We start from the raw sequence: 19723 nt of genomic DNA on the forward strand, positions 1-19723 counted from the left end.
CAAGTTACTTGATAGTGGCAGTTAACCAGAAATGCAAATTTTTGGCACACTGTTGGCAACAATTAAGGGTCAAAGTAGATGTGTATTTTTACTTTCATGAAGGAATAGAGTTGGTAGCTGAGCCAAAATCAATATTAGTAAGAGAGATGTTCTAATGTTTCCAAATATTGTTTAAATTTAGGGAAATAAAAAACTAAATTTAGCAACTACCTGACTTCAATTCGATGTGCCGCTGTCATCATCCTTTGATCACAACATTTAAATTGCACAAACCAACCATGACCAAGTCTGCTTACAACGCGACTACCCAAAAGGGGCGACACCTTCTCAACTTTCTGCTTCACACACAACTTCTCCACCTTTAGTCCCTACACTCTCCCTATCATGAGTCATAAAACACACAGTAATAAATGAAAAACCCAGACACACACCCTGCAGAGAAGGAAATCAGTTTTTCTGGTGAGATGAAACAATCTTACCACAAATAACTGATTTTATTTCACCTCAAAAAGCACAAAATCATTATGAATAAAATACATGAAAAAGAAATGCATTCAGATAGGCCTCGAGTGCAGTGTTTTTCAGGGTTAGAAGCTTTTACAGCACATAGGATAGAAGATAATAAATAATGATAAACTTTATCTATGCAGTGCTTTAGAAGGTTGCTAAGAGGGGTTTAAAGTCTATCAGTTAATCAGACACTTTCTCAATCCATGTTTTATTTCAGACTGGTCAGGGAATTGACACTGTAGGCAGGTATTATCAGCATGTGTGATGTTGTTAGTAAGCTAAACTTGACTTTAAAGGCTCTTCAGTCCGTCATAAGTAGTATTCTGGATAATAATAGTAGTTAGTTTTGTCATGACAACAGTCAAATATTAATGTTTGCCCTTCAGGTTTATTGACGTTTTTATTTGGTGGATTGGTTTAATCTTTAAGCCTTGACGGCCTTCAAGTCAATTGTCATTGTCTTCATTGAGTCACGGAGGGCCATCAAGCCAGTTTTGTAGTAGGGATGCACAAATTGTTTTGTCTTTTTCAGCCAATAACAGTAACCGACAATAACCTGCTCTTCACAGTTGATGCCAATAAGATAAGCAATTATTTTACATTCTTTTATTTTAAAAAGTTCCTAACCTGTAGGTTATGCACACCTTAGTGTAAGAAAAGGCTTTCTTGTCTACACTGCTTGGCTCCACCCATGTCCAGTGCAAAAACGGTGTTCAGTGCATGTTCTGCTTGTACTTCTTCTTCTTTGTGTTAATTGGCAGATCACAAACCAACTTTACCAACTTCTGTATTGGAGTGTATAACTGCTTCGCTTGTTAAGTGAAAAATTAAAGCAATTTCACTTGGTATTTTTGGTATGTATTGGCTAATGTTGCATAATTGAATGATAGTCAAAAATGTCAGTAGCCTATTATTAGTCTAGATGTTTCCCTGTTACTTAAAATGGTTAATGTGACATTTTATCTGTGTTATGTATAAGCAGTGGAAGTGTGGCTCACCCAGGTAGCCCCCTAACTGTCACCTTTGTCTTACCCCACCCTCTCCTCGATTCAACTCTGCCCCAGTATTTTTACTATCTGCTCGGCCTTTTATCCTCTTCTATCAGTTCTGACCCAAATGATGTCATACGACGTCAGCACAATTCAACCTGGTTTGTCTTTCTCTCCCCCAGCCGAACTTTGGGATCACAACAAAGGCTAACAAAATGAAGCAGGATCATTAGACCACAACCAATATTCAGCTCTAGGGCTGCCACTGCCGATTATTTTCATTATCGATTAATCTGCAGATTATTTTCATGTTTCATTGATTAATATTGTATATTACGGTAAAATAATATTTTGATAAAATGCTGATTACAATTCACAATGTAGCAAATCCTTTTATTTAAGAAGCTGGAACCAGCAAATGTTTAATATTTTTGCTACTTCATTACTTTTTGCTACTTTTTTCATGCTTTATCACACACTAATTATTACTATTACTCATTCATTTAACTGGTTGTCCATGCCAACCTAGATTTTCACACGGCTGAGGGACATTCTCTCTTCCCAACCTCAGTCACCTATTGCACTGGAAATCTCTTTTATTCCTCTTCACCACACATTTAAATTGTCCAGCCACATTCTCCTCCCTCCTCCTCCTACTCTCCCAGCAGGCCGACTATAGTTTCTGTGTTGTGATGGTACCAGGCCACATCGCCACCCCACTCTAGTCATCTCCTTTGTTTTTTGTCTTTCTTTCATGTTGCCCCTCCTACTGGGACAGAGCTCTCCCTATGTCTTTCTACTTGACCTCAGTCTCCCCTGTAAAGTTATTGAGTCACGCTGTGAACGTGACACGCTCTGAATCATTATCTTAATTTTGTGTCGATTTAATTGTAGTTCATGCACACACAAACACAGTTACCTGGAATATACCATAACCTAAAGACCATTCTGATGTGCCATGAGAAGGGAAGTTGAAGATTTTTATGAGTTCCTGTTCTGAGTACGATGCACAAGGGATGAAATAGTAATTGAGGTTTGCTTTATAAAAGTCACAGGAAAGGATTTTTTCAGGTTTGACATATATTGTGAATGAATGCTGTGTAAGCTTGTTGACTGCTTTTAATCACACTCTATTAGCTGGAACATTATAATGGAAGGTCTATTCAGTGTAATGCAGTCAATAGGTGTCATTCTTGACATGACAATGAGTCGACGTTGGGTGAGAGTTATGTCAACAGCCCAAGCATACCACCCATTGTCTCAGCTCAGGCATGAAGAGTGTACACAGGCACTCCTGGGTCGAACACATAGGAAGGCCGACAATTAGTTAGTGAACTCCTGAACTGTGTACTTAACAACAACTAGCAAATGACCTGCTATTCATTTGTTCTTTAGCTATCTGGCTTTATATTCAGGCAGTAACGTAGAAGATGTGTCAGAGCAGGTGACAGAGTGATAGCACAGCGAGAGATGGACTGAATGCAATAAGATAAGGTCAGTAAGATGGAGAGATGGAGAGAGGGTTAGCTTTTACCTGAGTTACGACACCTGAGTATGGATTTCAGGAGTGTAATATTATAAATATCTATACATTTGTTTCCTTCAATTTATTCAAACATAATGGAAATCAAAATCGATTGAACATGAAAACACATTTGCCATGTTGCATGATTGTTGTCAGATCTTTTGATCAAATGTGCCATTGTCAAGCCAAAAGAAGAAAAAAAACTTGCAAACATTCACAAGTCTTTTTCTCACTGCTCTGTTTGTTAGTGACCACACTCTAGATGTATCCTCCCATGGAAAGTGTAAGGACAAAAACAGACCACATCAAGTCATTCGTTTGCAGCCACAGCCCAGCAGATTAAAATCAAGATCAAACTGTGGTTAGAACGATGCTGTGGTGTCAGTGTGCCCCTTTGCTGTTGTTTCACACTGGAGACAAGATGTGCTTTTAGTTGCTCGTTTCGGGTAAATAACAGATGTATAGTTGGACATAAACCCAATAAATAAACCCCACCACCACCACCGGAACTGGCAACACAACAAATTTCTAGTAACTTCCTCAAATGTAGAATACTAGTGAATTAAACATTAACTATGATTTTTGTCAATCTGCTGGATTAAATAATGGTTAAAGATTTAAATTAAATGTGAAAATACAAAGTAAATCGTAGCCTGTGCCTGAACTATGATGTTCTGTTTGCTGCTACTGTGTGTGAAGGAAAACATTTCTCTCTGTCGTGTCTTTTCAAAATCTCAACCATAAGGGCACCGATCACCTCCACAAACACTGAAATATGTGGTTTTATTGTCTTCGAGGGTGAGATGGCTACCAAAAGAAAGCCATTTATGTTGTTCAAAGGTGAGGTTGTGTAACTATCAACAAAAGCGCTAAAAAAGACTGTTGCTTGATTACTTCCTTGTCAGGTGAGTACAGTAAAACTTTGTTGTCCTCGTTGATGAGCAGGCTCAGGAACACTGTGTAGCCATGGTGCTGTGGCTTTGAATTTCCCTAATGAGCTTTTTTACTTTTCAGCCTCTCACCTTTCCATGCGCTACTACAAGCTAAAGAAAATCTCTATCCAAACAATATGCAAAACCTGATAAATTGCTGAAAGTTCACCAGCACTTTTTGTTATCCATGCATGTAATAGTTGGACCTGGATATGGTGGTGGCTCAGCCTTGCTTCCTTTATTGCTCAGCGGCTCAGCATTTCCCTGTAGACCACCGTCATAAAAGAGATGTTTGTTAAAATGCTAACATGACGCCTCAAACTGCAAACAATGTCAATTATGAATCTATTGTGTGTTTTTTTGTTTTTTTATGTAAAACTTTCCTTGAGCTGACATTTTAAATTTGTAACATTGTTAAGCGTAGGGGGCCAAGTGGGGACGGGGGGAGCACTACTGCAAATATTCAGTGGGCCACATAAACAGGAAGTAAACCCAGAAGCTAGCAAAACAGGCAAGTAATTCACATTTGACTTAATAGGCACACTCTTTGAATAGGTTATCTAGTTCTGCTATATTTCTATGCTGTTACTATAAAAAAGTGCCAAGCGATCCTCTCAAAGGTGGATGCAAACCCTTTAAAGGGATGCTATGTAGTTTCAGAGAAGAAATTCAAACTCAGAACTTTAATATTCACAACATTAATGAGGTAATAATGCAAACTTAAATATGTATTTATTCAATAACTGAATAAACAAGCTGTTCTCAGAGGAAAATAAGGTCCCCAGAACGTGATTTGAAGCTAGCAAGGTGACAGGGTCCACCAAATATAAAACAGTATGAAATTGTGTTGTCTTTGAGGGCGCTCTCACACTTGGCCCTGTTGCTCCGTACCGTGCTGAAGCATGATTGTCCCTCCTCCCCAGTCCCCTGCTGGCCTGTACTCACTTTGCTCCGGTCGCAACCGGGCCTGAGGTTGGAGAACAACAAAGAGAACGTGACTTTACTGACTTTTTTGTGGCTTACTTTGTGTCGTTTTGGTAATAGACGGCCATCCTAGATTTCTACATTCTGCAAGGTGGCGTAATACACATGATTATACTTCATGTCTATGTTGCGCACCCATGCCTGTGCTCGTACATGAGCAACTGTACCATGCCAAAGCACACCTCTTCCAACTGTGCCAGGGTCAAGAATGTGTACTGGGCATGAGCACGGTACAGAGTGCTCACACTGGTCCAACAAACTGGACTTTGGGGATCAAACGTACTCGAGCACGGTACGGAGTGTTAAGTGTTTATCTCAAAATGTGAATATGACAGCTGGTTTAGTTAATATTTAGCCCCATTACAACAACTGCAGTTCAGAAGTTAAACTTTTACAGAACTAGAATCATATATATTTTAAGAGGAAGGTTGAAGCCATTAGTGATATAATCTAGATGGTGATGGGATGAAGAGGATGGCTGAAGATCTTGATGTATAAGAGGTGGACTCTGATGAGCTGGACCTGAGCACTGGGTATGATTAACTGGAGGTGAATGGGTTGGAGCAGAGAGGAGAACAGATTTGAAGTTTGACGGCGACGACATGATTGGTTGACTTGATCGTGGCAGAATCTGATTGGTGTAACTGAAGGAGTAAACGCCCATAGTCAGCTGATTAAGTGGGGGGAGAGAGAGAGGGAGAGTGGAATGAACGATAATATAGTCCTGACTGAACTTACACTGAGCTTCATCTAATGAGCATCACTCGGAGTTTTCACTGCTTAGTCCATCATTGCTGCCTGATCTTGCCTATGCAGGCGTCTGAAATATTAATGCTGGGGGCCTGTGATAGCATTTTACAAGCTAATGGAGAATTTAAAAAAAAAATGATTTTCACATTTTGATTTTCATTGAAAGTGTTAAGTAACAGGAACCAGTCAGTGATCAGCATCGCTAATACAACACAACTTTGCTTCCCTCCAATTATACCACTACAACTACTATAAGTAATACATGCTAACGCTTCTCTGATTTTTCATTGTAATTTAAAGCAAACTATATCACAGATCCACATTCACGCTTATCACATGTATGGTCAGAAAAGCTCAATTAAAGGACTGAACCAGCTTAAATTGTAGGTGCTCTACTTATCCTGTACTGTTGTGATACTTTGATGTGTGCCATATAGTGGCAGGTCCTATTTACTTGTTTGTTTCCATTGTCAGCTCCTTGGAGAGTAAGCGTAGGTGTTGCACAGTGGGTATAATTTGCTCTATCAGAGCATTATGCAACAGAGGGTGCAAATGTGGGGTGTGTGTACTGTCTGTATTCTAAAAAATGTATTTAAGGTGGTATGTGGAGGTTTACACATATTTCAAGATAGAATTGTGAGGCTTGTGTTTGCATTGCCTTTTGAGCAAGCACATTGACCGTGACTTGAACATAAATGTGGAGAATATATTGTAAATGTTTGCACTGACACATTAGAGTTAAGCTTTTCTGTGTAATCACTGCAGTTATGTTGGTTTAAAGTTGGAGCTTTTTGTCAGGTTTTTTAGTTCATATTTTGAATTCTGTCACATTCGGTGTCTCACACTTTTCTGTCACATCTGACAAGATTATATTTGAGCAGAATATTCACATTCACAATACTGGCTACAAACAGCACACGCACCACACCTGCAGAACTGATGCCACACCACTCCAGTGACCTTTGTAAAGTGTGTATAAAGTGGGGTGAGGTAGAGAATCACACATAACATTTGTTCGCTCACGTAGGCCATGACTGCTGCTGCTGATACAGAGGGTGTGTCTTCTCATTGCTTTCACTAAAATAAAGCTATAAGGCTACTTGTTTTGGTGTGTGTATGTGTGTGTGTGTGTGCTGGTAGCTTTGAGCCAATAGCCTTTGCTGTGTTACACTGTTTTTTTGCTACTAAGTGTAATTTTTTTTATATCAGCTAGCTCTGTATCACAAAGATGCTATTCTCTCTTGCCCAGGGGCTATAGATGTAAATTTGCTTATAGCTAACTCTGTTACAGATAAGAAGCTTGACACTGTCCCTGGCAGATAAACAAATAATTATCAGGTCAGGATCACCCATAACAGCTAACAGATGTATCTCATCTTTCTGATGGTACATCTCAACCTCTATTTCCCCAAAAACGTTTATATTTATATGTATTAATATCAGTTGCTCAACCTTTTTTAAGCCACTGGATGTGTCATTTTGATACAGTTTAAAAACTTACTGTAACATAACTGTATCAGGAAAATATACATATTATTATTTTTATATGTTAGACAATGTTCTTCTCTTGATACTGTAGACAAGGCCTGGTTTGTATTACGGTACTGTGTTCTCATCAAAAACTGGATCTGGAAAATGGAATTGAGCTCATATAAATACATCAGAGTGAGTTTCAACATGAAATGTATTCTTCCAAGAAGGAACAAGGAAGGTTAATAGTCCCTTTGTTTCTTTTCTTTTCTTTTCTTTTTTCTTAGCACAGTGTGATAATGGGTGGTGTAACCTTGCCCCTGTAGGTGTTGAATTGCCATAGGTGATGTTAGTAACGAACCGTAGGGGACCTGTGTGTGCGTGTGTGTGTGTGTGTCTGTGTGCGTGTGTGTGTGTGTGTGTGTGTGTGTGTGTGTGTGTGTGTGTGTGTGTGTGTGTGTGTGTGTGTGTGTGTGTGTGTGTGTGTGTGTGTGTGTGTTTGTGTGATAAATATTTCACCTGACTGACAGGAACTTGACAGACAATTGCAGTCTCAAAGGATGGGTAGAGGCAGCCAGTTGTGGATCAGAGAACAGAAATAATGTAACACTGAATTTATATCTTAAGCGCTTAGTCACAGAGGATAGGAAACCAGATTGAATGTTTCAGTCTTTCCTGTTCTGCATTGTGATTGCAACATACAAACAAAACTCTTCTGCTGGTGTCAGATACTACTATCTGCAGACTTAATTCAAAAAAAGTATTGTTCTTGCAATTTCATATATAACATTGTCTAACTAAAACATTCCTTAGCATGTCACATGATGTGCTATTTCAGTAAACCTTAAGAACCTTGGACCACTACAGAAAATTGGCAACGAACATTTAATATCCAGGAGACCAGAGTATAGACACTACCACAAACTGTACACGTTCCAGCCATATTCTAGTCTGCAACCTATTCTTGTTTAAAAAACTTCAAACAAAATCTGCTATTTGTAGGTGGCTTTAAGTGCTTAACTCACAGAGGTCTGCAATTGTACTATAGTTCCAACGTCAACTCAGTTTCATGGCAAGAAGTATGTAAATGTCAACTTTTCAAACTACACCTGCATCATAGTACACCTCTCTGCACTGTCTGCCCGCCTGTACAGAGTGCTCATTATATTTGAAACTTCTCCAACATTATGGCTAACTCTGCAGCTTCGGTTTGCAAGTCCTGCATTGAGATACTCATAGCTTGTTGCCTGACAAGCATAACCAGTTAACCACAGTGGTGACAAATGGTAAAACTGGGTAACCATAGGAGACTTTTGTAACCACAGCTGCTGTTGGCTGAGGGGACCATACTGCCAACTTAAAATAACCATCTTTCTAGCAGGTTTCTACAGGTGGCAAGCATTTTAGACTAAAAAGATATTTGTAGATGGAATATTCCCTAAGTAGGACTGATGGCACAAGTTTACACTCAAACTGAAACATTTTCAATGCGACATGTTTTTTGTTTCTGTTCAAGTCCTCCAGAGCAGATATACATTACATTTACATTGCGGTTCTTTTGTGTTTATCCTTTTCTGAACATGAATACACATGTGCTTGTCAGAGCTCATTTATTTATTTCCAGCTTATATTTGCATTTGTCATTATTTGCATCGATATGGATTTTGAAGTGTATAAGGCCGTGCCCTTACAAACATCCAGCAGTGTGTGTGAGGCAGCCACAGTTGCCACTTCCTTTAGTTTTGTACACGCAACTAATGATTCATTCAAAAACGCCCAGCATGTAGTCTGTCTTGTTAATGAGGACTAGGTAGAACATTTTTGTTGTAAACCAATCTTTTTTTTTTTTTACCATTTTTAACAAGAAAGACAATTTTAGCTTGTATATGAGAAGAAAAACTGCAGCAGAATGAACAAAGAAACTAAACAAGGACCCGAACATCATGTCAGATCAATGTTGAATAAGGTTTTACCCATGTACCTGTGGAAACATTGACGGATGAAGGTGCTTTTCAGTTATATAAAGGTTCAAAGTTTGAAGATTGTAAATGTTGAGCTCACATGTAGTCATAACCATGAAATATATAACAAGGTGAGGAGGCTGTTTGACTCACCAGAGCAGAGCAAAGGGCAGCCCCTCTGGAAACAGACACACACATACAGATCAGTGTTTGCATGTCTTCATCATACCGTAGCTTATTTGATAGGGATATAACTATATTTATCTCTGACTTTTGCAAAATGAAATGAAATTTGGAAAGACTCAAAAGGCCCAAGAAGTACCACTTTAAACATGTGTCAGTCTGGGAAAAACAAAAAAAAACATCCTCTATTTTATTTTGTCACAGCTCTGTTTACTCTCAGATACCCTCTGTTGTTAACTGTTTCCTGTTTTTGTCTGGTTTCTCTTCAGACTCTGAGAGAGAGGAGGAAGGGCAGTGAACAGACAGACGGACAGACGGCAGAAAAGAAGGTGAAGGAGGAGGACGAAGACAGCCCATTCAACCGCTGCAGCTCTGTGGACCTGGACAAGGTCCGTGTGTGTGTTTCTGTGAATTAGTTGGTATGCGATCACATGGAGAGAGTGTAATCCTTCATGAAGTAGCTCTTTGTATATATTTGTGTTTGTTGAAATTGTTCATTGTTACGTGCTCTTGACTGGTATGAGAGTGACTGAACGTGTGTGTGCGCGTGTGTGTGTGTGTGATGGGGGATAGAAGAAGAGTGAACAGCCATCAGGTTATTGACCCTGCCTCATTCCAAAACTGTCCCTGTTTGTTTGTAGAATCTGAAGTTCCCACGCTGCTCGTCAAAAGCACACCGTCACTACCATGTGTATATTCTTCCCTCTTAACCCCAAACTTTCCCTTTTAAAGAGGTGTATGTCCTCGCAAGTATACACATAATGACCCACTCGTTCGTTTACTAGGGTCACACTCATGTGACTGAGCAATCTGACAAGTGTTTTCTACCAGGTCCTTCCACAGCACAGTGTGATGACAGATTCAACCAGTCCATCTTGTTCACTCTGTTGCCAGGCATCACTGTATTGCGTGGGTTGCATCACACTTAACTGGTCACATTGTAAACCTGACCTTACTGGGCCTCACACCTCAATACTTCACAGTGTTTCTGCCTTTACAGCTTCATCTATCATTCAGCTTTATAATAAAGTTGACCTTTTAATCCTCTTGTTTTGGCATAATCGTAAAATAAACCTTCACCTCTGACACTCCCACCACAAAGCTCTAGTATGGTTTGATTTAAAAAACAGAACCCAAGTACCAAATACAAGAGGTGTTCCTTTGAGTGTGGCTGCAGTGTTAGGAACGTCACTGTAGTAAGTTTAATGTGAAGCCACCTCCTTGTTCAGGTATGCCTTATTTTATGCCAGTGTATTGTTGATACAGTTCAATGCACTGGCAAACTGGTAAAGCAGGAATGCAGCTACAGTCAGTCTCACATTATTTAGATCCTCACTTCATCGTGCATCAAGTCAGGTGTTTGGGGTGTGTGTGTGTGTGTGTGGTGTGTGTATGTCTTTCAACATTTTGTCAGAGCCATCTCACTCAGGAATGAGAGGCAAAAAAAATACGTGCCGTGGTTTCTTTTGTCTTTTTCCATTTGTTAATTTAGATAGAAACTCTTTGTACATGTCATCAAAATTCACCTGTTGAATTTTAGAATAGTATTAGTAGGCATTTGGGGATATTCAGAATACATATTAAACTACAATGGCCCACAATTAGAGCGCATACCAAGGCCCAACAATCCCCTTTTGTACCGACTCAAAGATACCAGCCACCTTAATATGCCTCATTTTTATATACAGTACATATATATATATATATATATATATTTCCCTTTATCCAGATCTGTTAATGTGGTCTAATCTGGGCTGAGACCCATCCTCCGTCCAAGTTTCATTGAAATCTGTTCAGTAGTTTTTGTGAATCCTGCTGACAAACCAATTAACCAACCAACCAATGGACACGGGTGAAAACATTTACATTTACATCCTTGGTGGAGGTAATTCTTATTGATAATGTTTTTCCAGTCAGGTGCTAATTTAGAAAAGAGGATGTTTCATGATGATTTTGGAGCTACAGTATAAATTATGTCACGTCCGTGTGGTGTTTGTTGTGTGACAGGGCAGTTAAAGTAGCCAGCTGATTCAAACTGGTTCCTGTTCTTGTCAGATGCGGCATCATGTGATAGTTGATTTCACTTCTTTTTTTAATATATGAGAATAAATGTCTTGTAAAACACGTTTTCTCTCAGTTTAATAACTGATGGCTTGTTGACTAGCAGCTGATACACATACATAACATTTCCTGTTTGGCAAAGTTGAACATGTACACTAGAGTTTGCCAGTTGTCAGCATCAGTAGGCCCATCAGGACTTCCTCAGAAATAATATCCGGCAGCTTACAGTTTGTGAGGTATCAGCTGACTTCAGTGCAGTAATTGTAGTCAAATGGCCCTTTACTTTTCACTGTACTTCTATTTGGCTTTGCTTTTACTACTACACTGATGGGTATTAGAGTCTACTCCTCCTCTGGATGGTTTCATCAACTTCAAGTCTACTGCTACTGACTGCACAGTCCCACCCAGAAAAACTGCGTTCAGCCAGGCTGTCTTTTCTTCAGAGCATCACATCAATCAAATTCAGTATTAGAGCGTTCCCATCATTACATCATTCATTTAAAGCTGCTGTTTAGCACTGTTGACATTTTCGCTAACATCTGGTTTGTTTTGCAGTTAGCAATCTGCTCCCTCCTTGCTACGTCGCCACACATCGGGGCTCCTTTCTTTTACTTAAGGCAGCTCTCTTTGCGTCTTTCTTATCTTCAATAATTTTTCATCTGCCTTTTTGGTAGGATAAGCCGTTACCAGGAGGCCAGAAATTGCTAGCTTCCTTCTTTTCTGACATTACTGCTGTAGCTATCAGAATAGGAGGATCCTGCTCTATGCGCCTTCCCCAAGAAGACAGGACCGCCTTTTTAATGGAGTTCTATGTCCTGATTAGATAAAGTGGGCAGCGATACCAGAAAGTCTCATTTGTCTATTTCACATACACACGTTACTGACCAAACACAACTGTATATAATACTTATTTTAATAAGAAAATAACACTTTCAGCAGCAGTGTAATGCCAGGAAATGGCTTGTTGATTACCAACAATATCAATACTGATGCATCTTTTATCCACCTGTATTATTCCTGATATCAGGATTTGCCCGCTCATGTTATTTAACAGTATCATATAGTTTGTTTTATTTTTTACACATTTTTAAAAAAACATTTTACGTGTTGTATTTTTAAATTTTTTTTATTCTTGGATTCCCATTAACATCAGGCGAAGGGACAGCCAATTAAATTAGTTCAGCTAACTCGGGTACATTTACATTTGTTTGAATGTTGATTAAAGTACACTTCCCCATTTCAAGAAAGAAGAATTAAAGAATTAAAGTCTCCAATTCACACAACTAAAAATGAAAACAGACAGATAACTGTGTTATAAAACATAACACATTCACCATACTTATGTAAAAAAAATTAATATTGTGTGTATATATATAATTTCTCACAACATCTCATATATATATATATGTTTGAAAGTATGTTTTACCCATGTTTTGCACACTGCAGTGACCATTTTTTAGCTTTACAAGTACTGTAAAGTACTTTGTCCTGAGTGAACAGAGGCATTAAAGGAAGAGGTGGCTGCCAGGAAGCTCTGAGGTTGATAACTTACTCTCAAACTCACAGTGATATGACAGGAAGCTGACCAGTCATAGCAACAACAAGTGCCATGAATGCTAAACTGTCAGTGAATGCATTTACATGATGCTTCTGTGGCAGTGCAGATGTCATTCATTAAAAGTGGATAAGGAGAGGCAGTATTTTGATTTCTTTGTGTGTAAATGAGGTTATGTGATGAACAGATTATCATTCAGGCAGTAACCTGTAATCACTTATAATCAGCCTCAGGTTTCTGTGTCAGTCTGTGCCTGATACGGACGTTCTTCCCCCAAATGATCAGCACCAGTTAGAAGTGCAAAGGTTTCTAAGTAAAACCACTGAAATTAACTGGCTGTTTTGATATGATGTGTTTAATGTGATCTCTTCAACCCTAGTCATGGTTTTAGTGTGCGAAACTTTCTCATTAATAAGTCTGTCAGAAGTTCTGACAGCTTTCCTAACCTAGGACATTCCTGTGGATGTTACAAAACTGACTCCAGGTCATTTTGAAACTTGACTGTGTTATCATCGTTTGCCCACAGCACAGCAACGTGTGTCATGTGAGAGACATGAGGAGGTTGTAAAGAACTCATAAAAGTCTTGTCTGATAATAAAAGTATGGTCTTTGGACTCCGGAAGAAAATCCTTAGTCATTACTGGCAACATGCAGTTAGAGCAAAGTAACCCTACAGAAGCACAGCACACAGACACAAATCAGCATACAAATAGTCACTTCCTGGTCTGAGTGCAGTTCATCAGTTTTTAACTCTCTGCTGCCACCTGTTGTATTAAAAAAGTGATCCTCTGTTGTAACACACTTTCCTGTGCTTTCTCCATCACTGTCACATTGACCTGTACTGAATGCATTTCACTGATTTCTCACTGGTTGTATCTCGACAGGATTTGGTGGATTGGCGGAAGCCCCTGGCTTGGCAGGTCGGCCACCTCGGAGAGAAATATGATGCGTGGGTTCACCAGCCAGTCGACAGACCGATCAGACTGTTTGGAAACCCCTTCCTGGAGGCCAGCACCAAGACTTCCTGGTGAGAGCGGAGGCTATTTATTATTATTGAAGAGAAAATAACAGGATGACCAGAAAAATATTTCCTGGTATATTTATGTATACGTTAATATAATTAGTTATATAATATTTCATTTAATCATAAATATTCATTTAGTTTTACAGACTTGCAAACAAAACAGGCTTGGCATCTATTCACATTACCTTTTTGTCCATTCCTAAAGTTTCCACATATGAATGTGTGTAACTCACACAGCCTGAATAAAAAAAATAAGCAATAAGTTTAATCTAAATGTCTGAAGTGCTTAAATTTTTCCAGTCTACAGTTGAAATGTTGCTGCAGGAGACTTGTTGACTCAGTTGTTCTATCTATTGAAAGCCCTATTTGCATTGGACTAGTGCTACCTGGGGACCTTCATTAATTTGTAGTAATTGCGTAGGACATCTGTGGTCTTAATCGCATATTAAGGTGCCTTGTAAACTAAAAATTCATATTTAGCCAAACACAAAAAATATAAGTCCTGTGAAAACTCTGATTTGGAGTTTTATTTCTTTTTAAACAACAACTAAACAAAGTACGAATTTTGATCACACCTCATAATATGTTGAACAGCAGTCAGTAGCTGTGCTACGAGATCATGTAGAGTGACGTTTAAAAGTGATGACAGAGAAGTTTAGGAGCACCAAAAAGCTGTTATATCCAAGTATAGCAACAAAGCATCTGATACTTGATCTAAATGAATTGCAAATGTGTCTTTATGCTTATAAGACAAGCAGAAAAAAGTCAACTCTAAACTGTATTAATAATGTGGCTGCTGAGGAACAGGCACTTCACTTCTAAAAGTCGATGTTACACAGTGCCATGACATCATATCCAGGAGATAATGTGAGTAAATATGAGTAAAATACAGACGTCACCTATGCCGTGTGAATGCACTTCATGAAACACAAACATGGGTGAACAGGGCTTAATACAGTAATTCCTAGAACCTGTATATCAACACCTCCAGGATCACTTTGTTCTGTATGAAGAAACTAGCGTAATGATATCCACTATATAATTAACAGTATTAAATCCACTTTCAATTCAAATGAAATGAACACATTTGGGAGATGGAGGGCAGTCTGCATTAAGTAGCTGGAGCTGGAGCTCCAACCAATAGGCTGCATCACCCTCAATATGATCAGATAGAAAGTATAAAACAAGCGAGAGGATGTTGATCAATTATTTGATGCTGTCTGGCAACAGGTACTGGGTTCCAGTGGTGTGGCTTCCTATTGTGTTTTATTTAAGTTGGCACTGCTACACCGTCCTGTCAGAGGGCACCACCAGGATAGTCCTCGCTTCAGGTAACATACATATACATACACATGACCGCCTGCACACACAGCCATATATAACGCTTACATTGCACGATTGAATTTTCATTCACACGTCCATATTATCACATGTGTACGCACACACCACACTATACATGTTTGTTTTCATCATTTTCATGTCCAATAAATGTTTGTTTACATCGATATAGTTATTATTATGTGTGGGTGTGTTTGTGTTCCAGACTTCTCTATCCCGATCCATAAGTACATTTTCCCGATACTCTTTTTGCTGGGCTGGTTCTTGTGGTCATTCATCGAGTACTGCATCCATCGCTTTGTCTTTCACATGAAACCACCCGCCCATAACTACTACCTAATCATGCTCCACTTCCTCCTGCACGGACAACACCACAAGGTACATACACACCAGTGAGGCTGATGGACAGGCCAGGTCTCCTGATCATAAAACTGGTTTAATCATAAGTATTTTATGATGTGTCCTTTATTGCACAAAATTAATGAATTATCTTATATTGCTGGTGACTGACTGCACATTAACTTTCAATAGCTATAATGAATTTAAACTTGCTAACCTCCCTGCCACTGTGAGCAAGCATATACTGTACATGTTTAAGTGTATGACTCCAACTTGTTTCTCCACAGTCTCCTTTTGATGGCTCTCGGCTGGTCTTCCCTCCCGGCCTGGCCTCCTTAGTGGTTGGAAGTTTCTACATAATCCTCCGCAACACGCTGCCGGATATCCTCGGGATATGCGTGTTCGTCGGGGGACTGTGTGGCTACGTCGTGTACGATATGATCCACTACTACCTTCACTATGGCTCACCAAAGAGAGGCTCGTATATGTACAGCCTGAAGGCCTACCACGTCAAACACCACTTTGAGCACCAGAGATCAGGTGAGCAAGGGAAACCTGGAATTTGACAGATACAGCTGCTTCCATCAACATATTTTAATGCAGATTTTGAAGCATCACATTAGAAAAAGTCAACAGAAAAAAAAATTGGGGAAAAAAAATCTTAATTTGGCAAACAAAAGCTTTTTTTGTTTCTTTTGACAAACACTTCATGAACTAAATGGGAGATGAAAACACCTTTTTCAAATCAGCTCTGACAGCGAACATTTAACTCTTACATGACTGATCAGCTGTTTTGGCTCTGAGAGGAGTAGAAGAAGAAGGAGCCTATTGCCCTGATGGAGCTTTTTTTTTCTGTTTGTAGTCACAAAATCTTTGGTCTCGCTCAGTGTCCCTCCAAAAACGTTGGTTACATGTCAAAAGTAAAGTGCATAAAGTACAGTACCTCAATAAACACAGTAGTACCTAAGGACAGTACTTGATTACATTGTGCTTAGTTACGTCTGATCACTGGTTATTCTAAAATTTGAAACAAAGATTTTTGTATATGGGTTCCAAATATCAATTATTGGCCTCCTTAATTACTAATAATTGATATGGAATAAAACATATGAATATTTCCTGAGCCTTTTCTTCTTGTACTCTGTTTGTTGCAGCCCTGTATAACATAGCTTAAGTCACCAACGTCTGATGAAGCTACGCTTTGTATAGCCTAGTTTATTCGCTCCAAACCAGTTGATGGAATCACGTCTAATATAATACATTTCTTTATATTTCTTATTTTTTTACTTTTTGCAACATTTTAGAATTTCCCTTCAAATTCACTTCACAGTCAGATGGAAACATGTCTGCATAGAGCTGAGGAAGATCCTGTTTTTGTTTTGACCCGTCTGATGTAATCTTTATTTCTCTCTCCAGGTTTTGGAATCACAACTACATTCTGGGACCACCCCTTCAAAACACTCATCCCCGATGAGAAATTCTAACACATAAACGGCTCTCCTGAAGGGCCACAGGACTTATCAACCAGCCTCTTAGCAACCAGCCCTCATGGAATAACCCGCTGCCCCCTTAACCTCCTCAAACCTCCACAGCCATAGCTTTCACACTTCTGAGGACTTCTGGGTCACTGCAGCTAATTCATTCACACATATCAACCTGCTTTTTGATTCCAGCCAGCAACACATTTTTTGCCTGAGCTTGCTCACCTGGGTGTTTCCCCACTGTGATCATCTCTTCACAGTTGAGAGGCCTTTCTGTGCCATTTTTATAACAAATCAACTTCTGCTGTAGTTTTCTTCACTGCACTGACCTCCCAGCCAAATAATCACCTGAAAGCCCTTTACAACATCATAATGTACAGCCAAGAGGGAGGCCATGGAGAGAAAGAGAGGGACACACACACACATGAACAGACACACACACATATGCACATCTATATATTTGGATCATTACTGTTTCATTTAATGAAAGGAATTATATGATTCCTAAATAGCTGGAGAGTACTGTAGAACACATTCAAAACTACACTGCAGAAACTAAAAAGAAATACTCTTCCTGGTTTTTTCCAACATTTTTTCCAACAGCATGATGTCGATCCACATTCACAAATGGAATTGTGCACACACATAATAGCTTACAGACACACAGACACTGTCCTGTGTTCCCTCAGAGTGGGAGAGGGGGAACAGGAAGTGAAAGATGGAAGGTGAATGTGAAAGACAGAGAAGGAAGAGCATGTGACGGGGTGACAGAGAGAGAGTGTGAGAGAGTGTGTGTAGAGACTGTGAGTGAGAGAGAGCCCCCAAACTGGTGAACTGACTCAGGTAAAAAAACAAAAAAACAACGTTTGATGCTTCCCTTTGTCTGCAGCTTGAACGTTCCTCAACTCTATCACAGTTTGTTTTTTGTTTCGTTGCCGCCCGGCTACACTGCTACTCACTGCTGCAGGTCTGTAACAGCACACATAATCTCCCTCCACCATGGTTACTCTCACTGTAGTTTTTAGAAGCAGCTGTGAAAAGAAAACATTTGTTTTCACATGTAAGAACATGCTGAGATTCATTTACAGTTTAGATTTAACTTATTTAATTATCAGCAAAGCTGCAGAATGTGCTAATGCGAAGTACTGTTGATGTCATGCTGTCATTCTAAATGTTTAAAACTGCTGTGGAGATATATTTTTGCAAGTCTTGTAATATTTCCTCCGTTTTCCTTTTTGTCATTAATGATACAACAAAGGTGTAGAAAAAATATTTTGTAAAATGCTTTGTACAGAAGAGATTTTTTTTAATTGCATCAGCTTTATGTTGTCAGAGGGAGCAGATTTTTTTATTGGTTAGACAAGAAGAAAACGGATGCATTAAGGTGTAAAGATGGATGGATGAGTGTTGTCATGGTGTCAGAGGGACAGAGCTGAGGCATGAGGCCAGCCTATCAGACTTCCTGCTGTGGGGATCTTGGGGTCAAAGTTCACAGGGTCAGCTAGGTGACAAGAGAGGGTTTATTTTCTCCAGGAAAAAAAAATTCTTTTTAAATTGAGTGGGTTTTCAGCACAGACTAAGGAGAACTTAGGTCTTTGGGAGATGAAGGATGGTTTTTAGTCTTTTAGGATCCACCTTCATGTCTCACTCCACCCATTAAATGCCACTGGTTAATGTGGCCCTACAGATCCCCACAGGATGACGATAGATGAACCATCTGACTGGACAGCAGGAGGTCCTGATGGTACCTGGCGGATCCTCAAAATGTCTCCTCTAAACACTGGACAACGACACTGATAACTAAAGCAGAACAAACCTAATTAAAACCATTAACACAAATAGGTAGGGCACAGTGGAATCATTTTGAGCAACTTTTCTAGTTTAAAGAAATACTCCTCACAGAAGAGTAAATGAATAATACATTAATTGTAATTGTATTGCTTTTTTTCTGGCAATTCAAAGCAGCAATAATATTTAACCCTTCAGGTAAACCTTAAGAGGGATGTGTCACTGACGTCGTTGCAGGGTTAAGCTATAACTGCACGAAAGTTTGTTGTTGTCTGCAGCACACAAATCCATTTATATAAAACCATAAGACTGTCTGTCTTATGCTGCACACAGTGTAATTAATTATGAATGTTGAAGGCATAGTGAAGAAGGTACTTTGATATAATCACTATGTACCACAAAGATGTTGCTTCAGAAAGAGCCAAAAATTATTTTTAATGTCTGTAATGATGGTGGAGACCGTGATGACTGTACTAATAATGATGATGAGCATGAAAATGATTGTGACGGCTGCATGTCAAAGTGAAATGATTCCACCCGATGGAATAACGTATATACAGATCTTATTTATGTATATTTATATCATGAAGATGAAAAACAACAGCGTGAACGCTTTGATTCTGACAAGTGGACTTTTACTTGTACTAAATTATGCAGCGTAAAAAAAAAAAATTACCCAAATCTGTTTACTATAATATCTTTTAACTTTTATTTTGGAATTTTAAATGTCTATGCAAATGCAAACGTATTTGTAAATAAATGTCTGTATATTTCTGATGTCAGTCTGTCTTGTCTTTTTTTTTTTGGTCAATCTCTGTTGTACAATTATGAAC

General features: G+C 39.1%; 1 protein-coding gene across 1 annotated transcript in view; it reads left to right on the forward strand.

Annotated features, from left to right (window-relative positions):
- The window catches only part of fa2h (fatty acid 2-hydroxylase), a 33582-nt gene extending 13915 nt beyond the window's left edge, over positions 1–19667 (forward strand). The window contains exons 2-7 of the mRNA XM_084363477.1: positions 9574–9693; positions 13805–13947; positions 15175–15275; positions 15488–15660; positions 15909–16161; positions 17038–19667. Coding sequence (XP_084219603.1) covers positions 9574–9693; positions 13805–13947; positions 15175–15275; positions 15488–15660; positions 15909–16161; positions 17038–17105 — 858 coding nt within the window. The 3' untranslated portion in view covers positions 17106–19667. The remainder of the gene's footprint in view (positions 1–9573; positions 9694–13804; positions 13948–15174; positions 15276–15487; positions 15661–15908; positions 16162–17037) is intronic.
- Positions 19668–19723: the final 56 nt, after the last annotated feature.

Source organism: Pagrus pagrus (genome assembly GCF_965226575.1).
Source record: "Pagrus pagrus genome assembly, chromosome: 10".
Taxonomy (NCBI): Eukaryota; Metazoa; Chordata; class Actinopteri; order Spariformes; family Sparidae; genus Pagrus; species Pagrus pagrus.